The 17128-nt window shown below is 41.2% G+C and overlaps 1 protein-coding gene across 2 annotated transcripts in view; it reads right to left on the bottom strand.

Annotated features, from left to right (window-relative positions):
• Nucleotides 1–4373: 4373 nt before the first annotated feature.
• The window catches only part of slc4a3 (solute carrier family 4 member 3), an 89906-nt gene continuing 77151 nt past the window's right edge, over nt 4374–17128 (bottom strand). For both annotated transcript variants that reach the window (XM_028590966.1, XM_028590968.1), the window contains 5 exons: nt 16919–17085; nt 16191–16444; nt 13131–13300; nt 11553–11726; nt 4374–6243 (listed from right to left, as the gene is read on the bottom strand). In XM_028590966.1, the coding sequence (XP_028446767.1) occupies nt 6166–6243; nt 11553–11726; nt 13131–13300; nt 16191–16444; nt 16919–17085 (843 nt within the window). In that variant the 3' untranslated portion in view covers nt 4374–6165. The remainder of the gene's footprint in view (nt 6244–11552; nt 11727–13130; nt 13301–16190; nt 16445–16918; nt 17086–17128) is intronic.

Below are 17128 nucleotides of genomic sequence, written 5' to 3'. Positions count from 1 at the left end.
TGAATTAAAAGAGGTTTAAAAATAACAGAGCCAAGTCTTAGATTTGGGTGGGTGGTCTGCCCTGCTACCATGGTGGTATAAGGCGACTAAATGTGGTCAACTCAGAACATTGACATGGCAGAACTTTTTGAGGGTAAAAAAAAACAACTATTTTTCTTTTCATCTTGCGCGTTTCAACATCTAGGGCCCAGACGGGACAGAGTGGCAGCACCACGCCTTTTATTATCTTAAATAATATCCACAATTCCACTTTTTCTCTTGTGTAAACACCGAGAGGATGTTTTGCTAAGTGTACGCTGGCTGGCTGTGTCTTGGCTACGGTCTACGCAGCTCCACACATACTCAGACACACCAGTTCTTGCAATAACAAGAGCACGTGGATGTGTTGAGCAGTCTAGCAGACTTGTATTGTCAGACAACACTGACCCTTTTCACTCTTTCACCACTGTGGGTCAACCAGCACACGCTCGCCAGACTACAGTAGTTCCACTGGATTCAGGTGGCAGATGCCAACCGCAAAAAGGTATTGGTCAAAAGTCACGTCAGACAACATGGCATCATGACTTTGCGTAAATATACACGCCACTTTCATAAAGCCAAATGGCGTGTTATTGTACGCATTTTCAGCTATCCACGTGTATATCTACGCTGTATACAGCTGATGTAAACATCCCCACACGTGGCCTCGCCACGTTGCGTGTTATTGCGAGAACGCAACGTACTATCGCGAGAACAACGTCACACGGCTGTTAAAAAAAAAAAAGGTTGGGTTTAGGAAAAGAACACAGGGAAAGCCTTTAGTAACAAAATAGTGACAAAAACACGGAAAATAACGACAAAAACACGCTTAGTAAAACAATAAATGGTTGGGTTTAGGAAAGAAACATTGGGTAAGGCTTAAAAAAAAAAAAAAAAAGGCTGAAACGGCTGAAAAATCGCCACAAACGGGACACAAACCCAGCTCTCCTGTGTTTTACCCATCCGCCACCCCAACTTACCTCCTTACTCAATCCCCCGTTCCTTTATACTACTCGCTACGGCGGAAATTGACTCGCAATGTAGGTCAATGGCGGCCGTTTTGCGTTGATATACACGCAAAAATGCGATTATGCGTCTTGATAACACGCAAAAATGGAATACAAATTGCCGTGTCATACATACGCCAATTCATGAGATCAGTCTGCGTCAGATGCCAATGAGCTAATTTAGTATGTGTTAGGACCAAACGTACGCCCGCACAACACATTCTCACTCCCATCGCGTCAAAAAGTGACGCTTGGTCACGTGCCTTAGGCGATAGTTACTGACGCAAAAACTCTCCTTTGGTGTCATTTTTTCCGATGCGCTTGGTCGGGACTATTGGCGTCACTTTTCGACGCTCTGGGTCGGGCCGTGCGTTTAACCGGCATGCGGCACAAGAACGGGACAGTTAGGTTTAAGAAAAGATCGTGGGTGGGGTTACGAAATGTACGTTTCAGTGACACGGGGCACAAGAACGGGACACGAACCCCCGTCTCTTGGGTGACAGTCCTGTGTTGTTTGACTCATCCACCACCCCGACCTACGTCCTTACGCGGATTTTCGGTCTTTTATACTAGTCGCTACCGCCGTCACTATTAATACTACGTCATCTCACAGCGCCGTGGTCGATATGAGCCTGTGCTGGTCGCCTGGTGCGTCCCATACAGACGCTGAAGGGTGATTTTTGCGTCGGTATCTGACGCTGAGACCAAGCGTCAGTATTTATCGAGTTAGGAATAAGAACGGGTTGGCCTGCACAAGTCATTGTAATCTTATTTAAAAAGACGTTTGGTTCCCATCTTGAGCTTCATCAGTTCAAAATGTTTTTGACCAGATGATCACATTGGTGTCCATCTAATCTTTGCTTCTCAGAGCGTTGCACTTTGTAGGTTGTACCTGTCGGGCAGAAACCTCTTATCTCCATATTTTGTCATTTCCATTTATTTTATAAATCATAACTCAATCCTATTGGTTATCCCTTTACGTCTGTGTGTGGATTTTACACATTTTTGAACAGTGACGAGGCGATTTCGTCTGAGGTAAAAACATTTTTTACATTTACTGAAAAACAACGGCTTTGGACCTACAAGGTTTTCACCCGACAACGACTAAGTGTCGTGTGAATATGAGCCTGTGCTGGTTACATACGGAAGCTAATTAATGACAAAACTATTCATCAAGCACAAAACTAATTTAAGCTTCAATAAAGCTGATAGTCACCATGAGAGCGTGAATGCACATTCATCCGCTTAAAACAAGTTTGGTGTAAAACTGTTCAAAATGCTCTCACTTTCCTCAAGCTTATTTAGTCCGTCAAAAAAGAGTTTTTTTTGGACTAACGGGCTTCAACAAGACATTTGCACATGCAGCTATTAAGGTCACAATTAAAATCTTCTGACAATATGAGACTCCAGATCAATTCCAATGGACTGGCATAAACATATAAAGGAATATAAAGGGGCAAAACACAGAGCATATGATAAGCTAAGACAGAGCGTAAAGGAAACCTTATGGTACATGTCCATATATATATATATATATATATATATATATATATATATATATATATACTACATATAAGTCTAGCTAGAGCCCTGATCGTTAACATCTAACATAATCCTTGTTTTTTGTTTGTTTTGTTTTTCTGCTCAACTGTCACATAAAGTTCTTCGCTCAACAGCTTTGTCGCTAATGGACCTCCATAAATTGGAATCATAAATTGCTAAATCTGACAAGCAAAATCGTGTGGCTGAAAAATACAGGCAGACAAACATTTACATTCAACAACGTCAGGAACACCATGGAGCCACGTAACATGGAGTATAATGGAGATAACCTATATCGGTGTGCTTGCTCCGTTTACCTTTCCAGTCTTTGTAAAGCCTGACACATAAACACATGGTTGGAAAGGTTATCCTCTTCACTCGAGCTCCTGTTCTCCATTTGAAAGTGAAACACAAAAGCCTGGACTGTAAGCCATACATTTTTACATTGCATGTGTTGGATTGCCTTGACCGCTTTATGTACACACAAGAGACAACAAACTAAAGGCTTGGAAGTGATATTTACAGATCCAAGGTCAGTTTCCCCTGAGACAGAATTCTTGCATGGCTCATAATAGGTAGGGCACGGTTATGTAAAACAACTCTTTTCTGTGGTTAGCATACAAAAACTATACCACACTCAGGACACCTAAAGTTTTTTTTTTTGGCAACACTTTACTTGAAGGTATCTACATAAGAGTGACATGACGCTGTCATGAACACATGAACCCTAACAGTAACTCTAACCCTAACCCTAACTTAATGAGAGAAGCGTTATGTCATAAATGTTTATGACTTCTTTATAATGTTTATGACACGTTCATGACAGTGTCATGTCACTCTTAGGCCGGTTACACACTGCATGCGTCTCGCGAGCGTGGCGTTTCTGTTGCGTCTCAGCTGCGTGGATTTTTCTGTGTCCTACACACCAGAAGCGTGTCTGACGCGGCGCTGCTCCTGCTGCTAGGTACAGGGAGGGCTGATCTCGGGACATAGTGCCGACAGATTCAAACTGAAAAATGGGTAAGTGGGCTGTCTGTGTAGCTGTAAAGAGCCTATACAGCCTATCTGATGTTGGACCGTCACTCACGTTGTAATCGTAGCCTATCCTACTACCCTTTATATATAGCCTACTGATTTGATTAAAGCAAGACAACATCGGCAGTATTGACTGCAAAAAATGTTACAGAATATTTTGTTCTGTATGACCAGTGCAACATTTGAAAATATTTTCTCTGAAATTTTGTATTACATTTATATCTACATTGATGTCAAAACCTAGACTTTCAAACATCAAGATGTCATTTATTAATATGCATTCGTGTCTAAATGACATATAAACATATTTTCCTATTCTATTTTGCCTGGAAACGCTTCCAACACGCTTGCGTCTCGCGTCGGTTGTATTTCTAGCAGGCACGCGTCTCAGGCGCGTCTTGAGACGCGTGTCTCACGCCGGCAGTGTATAAGCTCTAATCTGTTAACATGGGAGCCGAAATATAAACGGACACGCCACGCGGCTGACACGCTCGCGTGACGCGTGCAGTGTGTAACCGGCCTTATGTAGATACCTTCAAGTAAACTGTAACTTTTTTTTTTTTTTTTTTTTTTTTTTAAATGTAGTTTGGGATTGTCATAATCTGTGCTTCACTTTTTAGCACTTTGGAGTTTTATGTTGTTGATTGTATGCCTGCAGCAGTAATCATTATAATCAGGTGAACACAAGAAAACATTATGGTTTTTTTCTTCTTTTTTTGTTATATTTAATAGTTATTTACATAAACCTCTTCAGCTGTGTCTTTACTGATTCCACCTTAAATGTCTTTATCCATTGCAGCAGATACAGTGTAGAGGTGAACACGCAGAATAGTGATTCTGCATACTATTTACTCTGAAATTGTCATTTTTACAGACTAAATATTGAATTTGGGAATAGCGACAGTGTGCAGAAACCTTTTTCTTCTATCTTCTAACATCCATAGAATGCTCCAAAATGCAGTATTTGGAGAGGAAAGTGTGTCAGAGTAGAGTCTAACTCACTGGCCTTTTCCTAAAATCACATCAATGACTTCCTCTTCTTCTTAAATAAGAGCACATCTGTGCACAACTTGTTACTGAATGATTAAGTCACTTATGAAATGTGTCATTTCTATGTACAGTAGTTCTAACAACTGGTGTTTGTGTGTGGCAGAAGTAAGGTTTCTGTTTATCGGAGTCATGACTCAATGGCCATTAAAATCCTATAGTGGGCTCGCAATATAGGTGAAAACTAAATCTCTGGGTATTTAAAAAAAATAATAAAAAAACAACTCTGAACACAGATGGTACATTGTAATTGCAAACTCGCAGTCTTACTGTACAATACATCATTCATACGTCCTGCCAACACTCAACTGTTCCCCAGCGTTTTCAGTGCTTGTGTGTTTGCTTAGTTTCTATGCTGTTCCACACAAGTGTGTTATATTATTCATGACATGAAAAATGCACCACACCATGGAAATATTGCAGAGAAGGTGAAAGAACGGATGAATGATGTCTGAATGTGTCAATTTACACAATGTTCCTTTTTAGTTTAAACTAACTCTTACAGCACTTTGAGCCTTTCAGAGTCGAAACATCGCTGATAATCTGGCATGGCATTAAGTCCCAAGGTCACAAAATAAATAGATATACAACACAGTAGAAAAATAGGGTTGACACCATCTTAGCTATTTACTTATACATCCAAGGTGACAATAGTGGGGGTCAGTGGACTGGCATGTTGGGCGTTAAACACCTAACAAAGTACAGTAACGGCCCTTTGAAGAGGCTTGCACAGTCTCTGCAGAGATTTTGGCTTCAAGGGGAGACTACATTTAGAGTGGAGGCTTTGTGCCAGGGAGCACAGTTGGCAGCGGCAAAAGTGAACTTTTGCCCAGTCAAAGTACTCATTACTAAAAGTCTGTATAGAAAGGAAAAGGACTACTTAACTCCTTGTTTGCACATCATTGCAACCTATAGGAAATGGCAGTAGTTTAAAGGAAAAAAGGCAGCTAAACGACACAGACGGAGTGGAATTCTGGGCTTCGAGTTTTAGGGTCAATTCAAACGAACAATTATGAATTTTGATTAAAATCTGCTTCCTGAATTAAATTATATGAAAGCAAATTGACCCTATTTCCCGCTTCCAGGACAAAAATAAGTCTAAATAAATGATCCGGCCTGCTGAGCTCACCATCATCATTGCACTTATGCCCAGAACCTGCAGACTAATTAAAGGGATAAATAGGATAAAAAGTTGGATAAAGTGTTCGTGTCAGTGTTGCTAGTTTTGTCCACTTCAGGTAGGGTGCTTAGAGTTATTTTCTGGCCTCAGGGAGGGTAACACATCACCACCACCACCACCACCACCACAGATAGGGGTGCTCTTTAAAAAAAAACTGGAATAAACTAAAGGTAAGGAGTGATCATCCAGCCATAGCTTTTGGTATATTTTACAAACACCATTATGGTAGCTCCCTTTCGATGTGTCACCATTACCCAAAAATGCAGAGGTTTCCGAAGAGACTTGGTCAGAGCTGGAGGGCGGAGGAAGTCCTACTGGCTGGGTCCAATTTTAAATTTATACAAGCATGTGGATCTCGTTGTACTCATCTCGTCCATCTTCATCAAAGTTGGGAGAATCCTCGTCGCAATCCAGCTGTGAAAGGACAAATGATCTTCAGTCATTTTTATTCAAGGCTTGCCCAAAGCTCAACTCAGGATGCTTTCACACCTAACCAGTTTGGTGCTGTTCAAACCAACTCTGGTGGTGCACCTTAACACTTAAAATGTATTCTAACACTTAAAGGAAAACGCCGACTTATTGGGAATTTAGCTTATTCACCGTAACCCCCAGAGTTAGACAAGTCGATACATACCCTTCTCATCTCCATGTGTGCTGTAAGGCTGTCTGACGGTTCCAGCGGCATCAGCCCATCACAGAACATGCAGGTGAATGGTTCCAGTAATTCTTCTGCTCCGAATAAGTGACGAAATAACGCCAACATGTTCCTATTTACATGTTGTGATTTATAGAGTCACAGCATGTACAAAAAACAACGTAACATGAGACACAGCCGTCTTCTAACTGTAAACAAACTGGGAACTATATTCTCAGGCGGAAGAATATAGTACTTGGGCGGAGTGATATGCTCGCAGCAAGCCTGTCTGAGAATATAGTTCCTGGTTTGTTTATTGTTAGAAGATGGCTGTGTCTCATGTTACGTTGTTTTTTGTACACGCTGTGACTATACAAATCACAACATGTAAATAGGAACATGTTGGCGTTATTTTGTCACTTTTGTCACAATTTGGAGCAGTAGGCTAGTTGGAACCAGTTACCTGCAGGATCTGTGCTAGGCTAAGCTAATGCTGGAGCCGTCAGACAGCATTACAGCACGCACGGAGATGAGAAGGGTATGTATCGACTTGTCTTACTCTGGGGGTTACGGTGAATAAGCTAAATTCCCAATAAGTCGGCGTGTTCCTTTAACAAATTTATTTTGATTTAGTATGTCTACATTTGTGTATGTCCTTTGGTTGTGGTTTTAATATAAGCTGTTACAGGTTTCTACCACACCCTCACATGTACAGTACAGGCCAAAAGTTTGGACACACCTTCTAATTCAATGCGTTTTCTTTATTTTCATGACTATTTACATTGTAGATTGTAGACACGTGGAATTGTACTTAATGTACTTAACAAAAAAGTGTGAAATAACGGAAAACTGTCTTATATTTTTGATTCCTTTGCTTTTTTGATAGCGCTGAAAACCCTTGGTGTTGTCTCAATGAGCTTCATGAGGTAGTCACCTGAAATGGTTTTCACTTCACAGGTGTGCCTTGTCAGGGTTAATTAGTGGAATTTATTTCCCTTATTAATGGGGTTGGGACCATCAGTTGTGTTGTGCAGAAGTCAGGTTGATACACAGCCGACAGCCCTATTGGACAACTGTTAGAATTCATATTATGGCTAGAACCAATCAGCTAAGTAAAGAGAAACAAGTGGCCATCATTACTTTAACAAATGAAGGTCAGACAGTCCGAAAAATTGCGAAAACTTTGAATGTGTCCCCAAGTGCAGTCTCAACAACCATCAAGCGCTACAACAAAACTGGCTCACATGAGGACCGCCCCAGGAAAGGACGACCAGGAGTCACCTCTGCTGCTGAGGATAAGTTCATCCGAGTCACCAGCCTCAGAAATCGCAAGTTAACAGCAGCTCAGATTAGAGACCAGATGAATGCCACACAGAGTTCTAGCAGCAGACACATCTCTAGAACAACTGTTAAGAGGAGACTGCGCGAATCAAGCCTGGTCAAGTAGCTGCTAGGAAACCACTGATAAGGAGAGGCAAGAGATATGTTTGGACCAAGAAACACAAGGAATGGACATTAGACCAGTGGAAATCTGTGCTTTGGTCTGATGAGTCCAAATTTGAGATCTTTGGTTCCAACTGCTGTGTCTTTGTGCGACGCAGAAAAGGTGAACGGATGGATTCTACATGCCTGGTTCCCACCGTGAAGCATGGAGGAGGAGGTGTGATGGTGTGGAGGTGCTTTGCTGGTGACACTGTTGGGGATTTATTCAAAATTGAAGGCATACTGAACCAGCATGGCTACCACAGCATCCTGCAGCGACATGCCATCCCATCCGGTTTGCGTTTAGTTGGACCATCATTTATTTTTCAACAGGACAATAACCCCAAACACACCTCCAGGCTGAGTAAGGGCTATTTGACCAAGAAGGAGAGAGATGGAGTGCTGCGCCAGATGGCCTGGCCTCCACAGTCACCGGACCTGAACCCAATCAAGATGGTTTGGGGTGAGCTGGACCGCAGAGGGAAGGCAAAAGGGCCAACAAGTGCTAAGCATCTCTGGGAAGTCCTTCAAGACTGTTGGAAAACCATTTCAGGTGACTAACTCTTGAAGCTCATCAAGAGAATGCCAAGAGTGTGCAAAGCAGTAATCAGAGCAAAGGGTGGCTACTTTGAAGAAACTAGAACAGGGGTGGCCAACCAGTTCAGCATAAAGAGCCACAAAAAAACACGCACCATAGCAAAAAGCCACACAACACATGCACGTCCATATTACAACAGTGACAGATCTAATGAAAGTCATAATACATAGCAGTTTTCATAGGTTTTTTTTTCTTACTTAGATTGACTCAGTGGGAAACCTGACAGTCTTTGTTATCCACAATCCTTTTTAGGTCTGGTTGTACTCTGTTGTGGCCACTCTTTCACTCATTTGTCACTAGAGGGGCTTTCAAACAATCAGCAGTAAAAGGGTTAATGAGGAAGGTGATCTGTGGCCGCTTTTTTTCCTCAGGTTGCAGAATCTGTCCAAAAAAACTCTGCTGCATTATTTTTTATTTTAAAATAATTGGCAAATGCATCATTCAAATTTTTTTTTTTTTTTTTTTAAACTTATCTGAAATGTTTCAAAAAGTAAAAAAAAAATCTACCAATAACACAGCCCCCAGCCACAGAGTAAGAGCCTCAAAGGAGCAGGCAAAGAGCCGCATGTGGCTCAAGAGCCACAGGTTCACCACCCCTGAACTATATATATTTTTGTATTTCACACTTTTTTGTTAAGTACATAATTCCACATGTGTTCATTCATAGTTTTGATGCCTTCAGTGAGAATCTACAATGTAAATAGTCATGAAAATAAAGGAAACGCATTGAATGAGGTGTGTCCAAACTTTTGGCCTGTACTGTATTTCTTCAATGTAATTTGTTTTTTATGTTCTGTGAAACAAATAAACTAAACTAAATCGTTGGCTGGTTTGAGAGCTGAAAATTAAAATCTGGTGCAGACTTTGGTTCCCAAAGTGGGGTCCTTGAGGGGGTTCCAGGGGGTCCCAAGCAAAATAGGGGAACAATTATTTCCACTACGATTCCATCCATAAGTAACACAACGGCAGAATGTATGACTGCAATTAAACATCTAAAAACAAAACTCCTATCATATGGGGGACCCTGGGACAATATCTTATCAAATGGGGGCCATTGGTTTAATTTGTGTCAGTTTAGTGGCCCTGACATGAAAAAGATTGGGAACCATTGGACTAAACTATCGCACTGAGACCATGTGAAAAGGTGGGTCTGCTTCCATGTGGATTTCCTGAGAGTAGATGTAGATGTGCCTCACTCCCCCGGCGCAGAGACTTCAGTCGAGATGACAGCTGACAACAGCCCCGGGACATATAGTTACCATTAGCCCCTAGCCAGCTAGCAGCAAGTCACTATCATTAGCTACAGCAATCCAAAACCCGGCCAGCACTTAACTCCAGTGCAGGGTACTAAGGACGCTAACGGTTAATAAAGCGTCGGGAAACAGACCATATCAGACCCAGGCACCGGAGCCAGAACAGCGGCCATCCATAACGTTAGCTACGTCTCCGTTAGCGCTACCGGTGTTTTCGTGCCGAAAATCTCCTCCCTGCCAAATTTGTCCCCCCTTCGCGTTTAGCTGTTTTTACAGTTAGCTAAATTAACCCGACAAAAGGTGGGTTAAGCACCAAAATGACTAGCTAGTTAAGATTACAGCAAAGTCAAGGGGGAGATAATTCCAGGCAGCTAGGAGATCTTCTGCTACCGACAACGTTACTAAACGTAACATGAATGAACTTGAATGGGTAAACTCGTCCGTGAACAGATGCATTCTAATCGGCGATGGTGTTTAACAAACTCCCATAATTCCACGCAACTTCCCAATGTCATCAAAAGTCAGTGTTTAACGTCCATTGTTTTGATTGAGATACCCCTAGTGGCAGAAAGTTACATATTGTACGTTTAAAGCTGCTAATTCTGAAAGAAATGTTAGGACATTTTGGGATATTCGCTCATTCGCTTTGTTGCAGAGAGACACAATGTCTGTTTGCTAAGAATAAAGCTACAGCTAGTAGCTGGCTAACTTAGCTTACCATACAAACTGAAAACAGGGAAACAGCTAGCCTGTCCAAAGGTAACACAATTTGTTTACCAGCACTGCTTAAGCTCACTAATAAAAATCTTGTATCTCATTTGTTTTATCCATATCAAAACCAAAGTGTAAAAACAACAATTTACCATTATATGGTGGTTAATTGCCGTACTTCTTTGTGCTAAGCTAAGTCAGCCCACTGCTGGCTATTTTCTAAAATGTCAGACTATTTTGTTCCAGTAATAGAGCAATCTCCAGCTCTTTGTTTGTAAAAAGACAGTGACGGCATAACACTGAGGCGGAACCAGAACTAAAAGGCAACAATGTATCTTTTTTGTCTTTTGGTCTGAAACCAGATAAAACAAGGTGTTAAAGATTCAGAGATATTTGGTACCTAAACGTGTTTGAACAGAACAAAGCAAAGAATGAAAAAAATAAATAATAAAAAATACAGAGTATAAACTGGTTCATATAAAGGTGAAGTTTAGAGGGTTGAGGTCTAATTCTGGTCATTTTCAAGTTTTAACTTAATTTCAAGGTCCTCTGTCGTTTGATTTTACAGTGCCTCAGGTTCAGGAGACCTTTGGATGAACACAACACAAATGGTGGTCAAGTTAAGAACAAAGCTGTTTATACTAGCTCCTGAAAAAGTTGACATTTTGGAACTGGAAGGTTTTAATCTGACAGCGTTGACGTGTATGAGTTTAGGCGATCTAACCAAGAAAACATGAAGCCTGGCTTCAAAACGGACAGTGAATCTTTTTTTCTGGTTAGAAAACAGAGCAAAAGGAAATATTTGCATGTCATCTGAAAAAAGATTTGGATGAGAAAGCTGTCCATAATCACAGAGGAGAAAATAATTTGTAGGTCATTTGTAGGATTTCGTTAAGATATGTTAGTGGAAGACAGATATCAAAACATGCCATCATCCATCTAGGATTACATTTGCTGTAGAATAAGTATCCTGAGGCTATGTGGGATCAGACTATGGTGGCAAAGACTCAAACATTTCTGGAGTGTCTCCGCTACCCAAACCTACCGCCTGGAGCTCACGTTCCTCGAAAATCCTGGAAAGGATGAGGCGGCGCAGCGGCACCGTCATGATGAGGACAAAGGGGAACGCCAGCGAGGCGTTGGTAGACTTCACTACCCACAGAGCCACGATGCACGCCAGCTGGATGATGGTGAACATGTTCATACGCCATGTCTTCACCTGAAGCAACACACATGTGGTGGTTAATGGGTTGAAAGTCAATAGGCCAGAGAGCCCAGTACAGACACACAGACGTACACACAGATACTCAGAGACGCAATAAACACACTCAATCCCAAACTGTTCCCTCACATAAGGAAAATCTGACATGTTTTTGGCTCCATCTAGTGGGTAGTCCTGCGTCTAATGGTGTGAGAGACTGAATTTTCTGTAAACCTTGTCCTGTCCTTTCCTGTTTTTCATGTACGACAAAACTTGATTTGATTGCTTAACCAAATTCAGGGTAAAACACAAGTTATTAACAATAATGATACATGTGTATCGTGAGAAATCTCTGAAACAAAAAGGTGTATGCACACAAGAGTGGCAGAGAAGCATGCACTGAGATGAGTGTTCATGTGCCCTGACAGTGATCTAATGTGAGATGGGTCTTTCCCTTTGGTGTCAATTCTATTCAAGCAAGTATCAATACTCAAAGCAAGATTGTGTGATATTGATACTTAAGTTTGTGATCTGTCTGCTCCGGTATGAACTCAAAAAGAAACCTGGGCCCCGTTTCTTTCTTTCCCTGTTCACTCCCGTCTTTAAAAGCTATTGTGTCATCATTTTATGGGACTGCGATTGTATTACATGCCAACATGTTGATTGTGCTAGTCAAGTTGTGGCTACTAACTTGTCAGCTGCCATTTCATGTCATCTTCCCATTTTACTCTGATCTTTAACAAGTACGTTAGTGATTGGTTTTGTTCATTATAAAATTACAAATATTATTATATTTCCATTTATTATAGACTTGGTCACCCTAAAGTGGAAGCAGTGTGTGCTGTTTGCACGATAGTTTCCTAATGTACATACATCATCCCCTCTCACAAGCTTAAAGAATAGGTTCTCCATTTTTCAAGACTCCATCTCCATCTGATGATGGAGATCAGACAGGGAAGCTAAATCCAGCAGTGCGATGAATGCAGCCAGTAACCCAACTATGTTCATATTCAACTGTTGAGATAACTCTCTGTTTGGGGTCAAAAGTTCAGCAACATTTCCCTTTCTCCAGTTATCTGGGAAGTAGGTGGAATCCAGATTTGACAAAAATTGACGAAAACCTAGATGTTGTTCATGCACCATGTATACAGAATCTGAATCAGAATACTTTATTGATCCCCTCAGGGAAATTATGAAGTTGCAGTTGCTCACAGTCAATGTAAGGCACAAATAAGATACATATGCATGTACAGGGATCAGAATAATGAGGTCTCTCTATCAAACCGAGCTAAAAACCAAAGACTGCAGAAAAAAGGCTGCCTCGACTCGGCTGCAGTTACCGCTCTGCTGGGTTTGGCTTCTCCGTCTTACCACTAATAATAGAAGACGAGGGCATGTCAACATTCTTATTGCGTATGTTACCTTGGTGACGTAGATGTGGTCAGGGTGATGCTTGGCTGGCGTGACCATCAGCGTGATGCGTTCATACAGTTGGATGCCTGTCAGAGAGGTGACCCCCATGTACAGGAAGATGCCAAAGAGCACAGCCAGAGGGATGTGGCGGAGGACGTTTGTCATCACTATGGACATACCTGATGGGCAGAAAGGGGTTACAGGTGAGGTTTTCTAATGATATTACTGTTTTTGTAGTCTGGATCAACGGAAGTACATTTCCAGTCTTAAAATGGCAAGTTTTGAAGAAAATTTTGATTGTGCAACAAGGCAGGCCTGCTTGGTTCTCTCAGTGAATGATTTTTAAGATTTACAAAGAATATGTTTACGGCATTTCCTCTCTAACTGGGACTTTTTGGGACCGATTGGAGAGGATTGTCATTGATGAAGTATGCGCGGCAATACACTGGAAAGAGAAAGTATTGTTTAACCATGTATCCAGCTAATTTAAATAGCTCACGTTACTATATTGTGTGAACAGTAAACTTCTATTAATATTGTATGTGGCATTTTATTTTGCGAGGTGCAAATGTTCCACCAAAACAAGTTCCTTCCTGAGACTATTTTGCAGAGCCACCAGCGTCTCCATCCCAAGCTGAGGGATGACAAGACAACTGTGATTGCTTTAAAGAAATGCAAACAACCCAGAGCATTTTTTTTCTCCTATCCCAGAATGTATGTTTTTTAGTTTTGTTTCTAACCCTAACCCTAAATCTTGCGCTATGGAGATAGGCGATAGGAGATTTAGCAACGCGAGACTACTGTTTTTGAGACTCTGCACACATCACGTGTACAATAACTAGCAACTACGAAGATATTTATTCATTCAACAAGGGAACAGCCCTCATAACAAAAACATAATAAACATACTGTCAACGCTGTTTATTTGAATCGTATTCACTGTTCAGCTGCCTTGGTTGAAACTGTCTTTGGGCTAATCCAAAAAGTCTTATTCCTAATCCAAATAGCATTTTTAATCAAACAAAGGCTCAACAATCATGATGCGTCATTATGGTTGTATACTCAAACTGGATCAAACTATACTTAAGACTTCTTTGGGAACCCTACCTTAATTGTAACAAGATATTCTGCTGGCAAAATAGTACTAGTCACTGCATGAAGACAATGTTGCAATGTCAGACATTGCATTTAGAGTTTAACGATTTTCATTTGGAAAAATTTGTCTTTCGGTTCATTTTGAGGACAATTTGTAAACAGAGCGTAAACTCGTTGTAAGCTGTCGGAACGGCTGATTCATACTTCATGAATGTCTAGACATGCAGGAGCTGTAGAAGTGGCACTTTGTACCTTTGAGCTCATGTTTTCGTTTAAGACAAATAATTGCCTGGAAATTCCAGCAAAGTTATAATGCTGTGGCAAAATACAACCCCCACAGCCAGATAATAAAACACAATAATTGCTCTGAAAGTGGTCAGTAGTTCAGATTCCTCTTTTCCTTCTGCTCCTTTCAGATGCACTGCTGTGTGATGATGTGATTTGTTTCTTGTGTCTTTTAATGAGAGAACTATGTTTCTGGAATTAAAGGCATTTCTTGATTTATTTGATAAGTTTATAATTCAATTCATAATCAAATAAAATGTTACATGGTCAAGAGGAGCCTTCCACCAACCAATTGACCATGCGCTAAGCAGCGGTGACCCCCTTACTCACCGCAGCTTTGCCTGTCAAGCTTTCCATTCTAGCATATATGAAGTTAACAGTGATAACGGTGGCAGAATGACATCGCAAAATTCTCAGTAATTGTTGAAACAATGGGTCTCTGGTTTCACATTGAAGTGAAAAAATCCTCCCATTTTAGAAACTGGAAACGATCCAGACTGTTCTGTCAATCAACTAAGGGCGTTTTCACACATACCTCATTTGGTCCGGACTTTCGGACTTTTTAGTTTGATCCGAACCAAAATTACAGGTGTGAAACCTCCCCCGGACCACAGTCTGGATCAAAAGACCAAATTTAGGTCCGATAAAAAGAAAGCAAGTGTGAAAGCATTTTTTGGATGGTTCGGACTTTCGGACCAAATACAAGAAGCTCTGGCAAGCTTTCCTCGTGTTACAAGACCGGAGAAGCTCCTTTAAGGAATACCTCGGTGCTTAGTGAGAGAGAGAGAGTGACGGTGAATGTGCCCAGAGAAGACAGCCGTCGGCTATCAGAGCAGAGAATACATCAGCAGTTTATTTTTGTTAAGTGGTAGTAAATGTAGGCTACAGTGTATGTTTCAGTTTGTCTCTGAATAAATGCTCCAGAAAGAAAGTTCCCGTGTCTTGCTTCTCAACATCACAACAAAACAAAAAGAGCCGCGCGGCAGTAGGGAGAGCAGTAGTCAGTTGAAAAAACTCCACACAGAGAGAGGATAGGAGAGGACGGGGATAAGCCCGTCAACAAACCAATCAATTATAAGTATCTGGAGACGCAGCTCACGTATGTGATGACGGCAGTACGTAGGTTTGTCACGTATAGATCTTTAGTGCGCTTGCATAACTGCAGTGTGAAACCAAAACTTACCCGATCAAATGTATACAATGCAACAAAAACATGAACCTTGGTCCGGACCTTGGTTCGGACTTTCATGGGTGAAAACGCCCTAAGTGTTTAATCGGCTAGTCATTTCAGCTGGACTTGTAGGCCTATTTATTGTTGGGTACGTTAATTTATAAAAAAACATCGTATTTTATAAACTACATGTGTTTTGTGTGCAAAAATCTTAATTTGTAAAGTAACTAAAGCTGTCAGATGAATGTAGTGGAGTAAAAAGTACAACATTTCTCTCTGAAATGTAGCGGAGTAGAAGTAGAAAGTGGCATGACAAGAAAAGACTCAAGTAAAGTACAAGTACCTGAAATTTGTACTTAAGTACAGTACTTGAGTATTCATACACGTTTACTTAGTTACATTCCGCCACTGCTAGCTACAGTTGCTAAGCTGTGTTTGGAAAATTGCTGTCCGGGGGTGGGTTTTAGGGGAAGGAACCATTAGCACCCCACACGTCCATCCTTCCCTTTTGATCTTACCGACAAGAACAGCCACAAGAAGGCCGGTCAGCCTCTGTTCTTTCACCTCCTGGATCATGGGCTTCTCGCCGGGCGCCGTGGCCTTGCTCATCACGGTGAGGGCGTTGACATGAGTGACGGAGCGCACGGTGGCCGCCGTGAGCCACGGCAGGCCGAAGAGAGAACTGATGGCGCCCAGGATGACGATGAGCAGGAGATCCAGGTGGAAGCCCGAGCCTTTGACCAAGCGACGCTCCTTCTTACTGACTATCAATCTGACAGATTGGAGGAAAATGGAGAAAATATGAAAAAAATTAAATCAAAGAAAAATTTGTAGTGTATACCTTATTTATTATATTATATTTATTTATTTACAGTATTTATTAACGTGTGCAAAAACAGTATTTATTTTTTAAACGTACAATAACTGTTTTCAATATTATTATTGATGCTGCTGTCAAACACCTTTTTTAGTGTCATACAATAATGTAAAACTAACACTGTGGCATTTGAATTAATTTTTGTATACTTAATTTGTTTTTAGTTGAGGCAGTATTTATGAGCCAGTGGAATGCAATTTTGTTCATATATGCACTCTGTATGTACAGTTGAATGACAATAAAGCTATTCATCTATCTATCTATCTATCTTACTTTTACGCACACACACACACACACACACACACACACACACACACACACACACACACACACACACACACACACACGCACAGATTCTACTGTACGTACGAAGTGATCTGAGTTTCCATGAAAATGAGGATGAAGACGAGAATGGCAGGTACAATGGACGCTCCCATCATCCAGGTGGGAAAGGGACGCTTGTCCCCAAAGGGACTGATGAACCAGCCTCTCTTGTGAGGGGAGGTGACTGAGAAGCCTGGCGGCACATTCAGTTTCTAAAAGTAAATAAAGATAATTTTCAGTACTGAGAAAAAAGGC

This window comes from Perca flavescens, chromosome 11 (assembly GCF_004354835.1).
Source record: "Perca flavescens isolate YP-PL-M2 chromosome 11, PFLA_1.0, whole genome shotgun sequence".
In the NCBI taxonomy this organism is placed as follows: domain Eukaryota; kingdom Metazoa; phylum Chordata; class Actinopteri; order Perciformes; family Percidae; genus Perca; species Perca flavescens.
The sequence above is the reverse complement of the archived record's forward strand: the minus strand, read 5'-3'. Positions and strand labels throughout refer to the sequence as shown.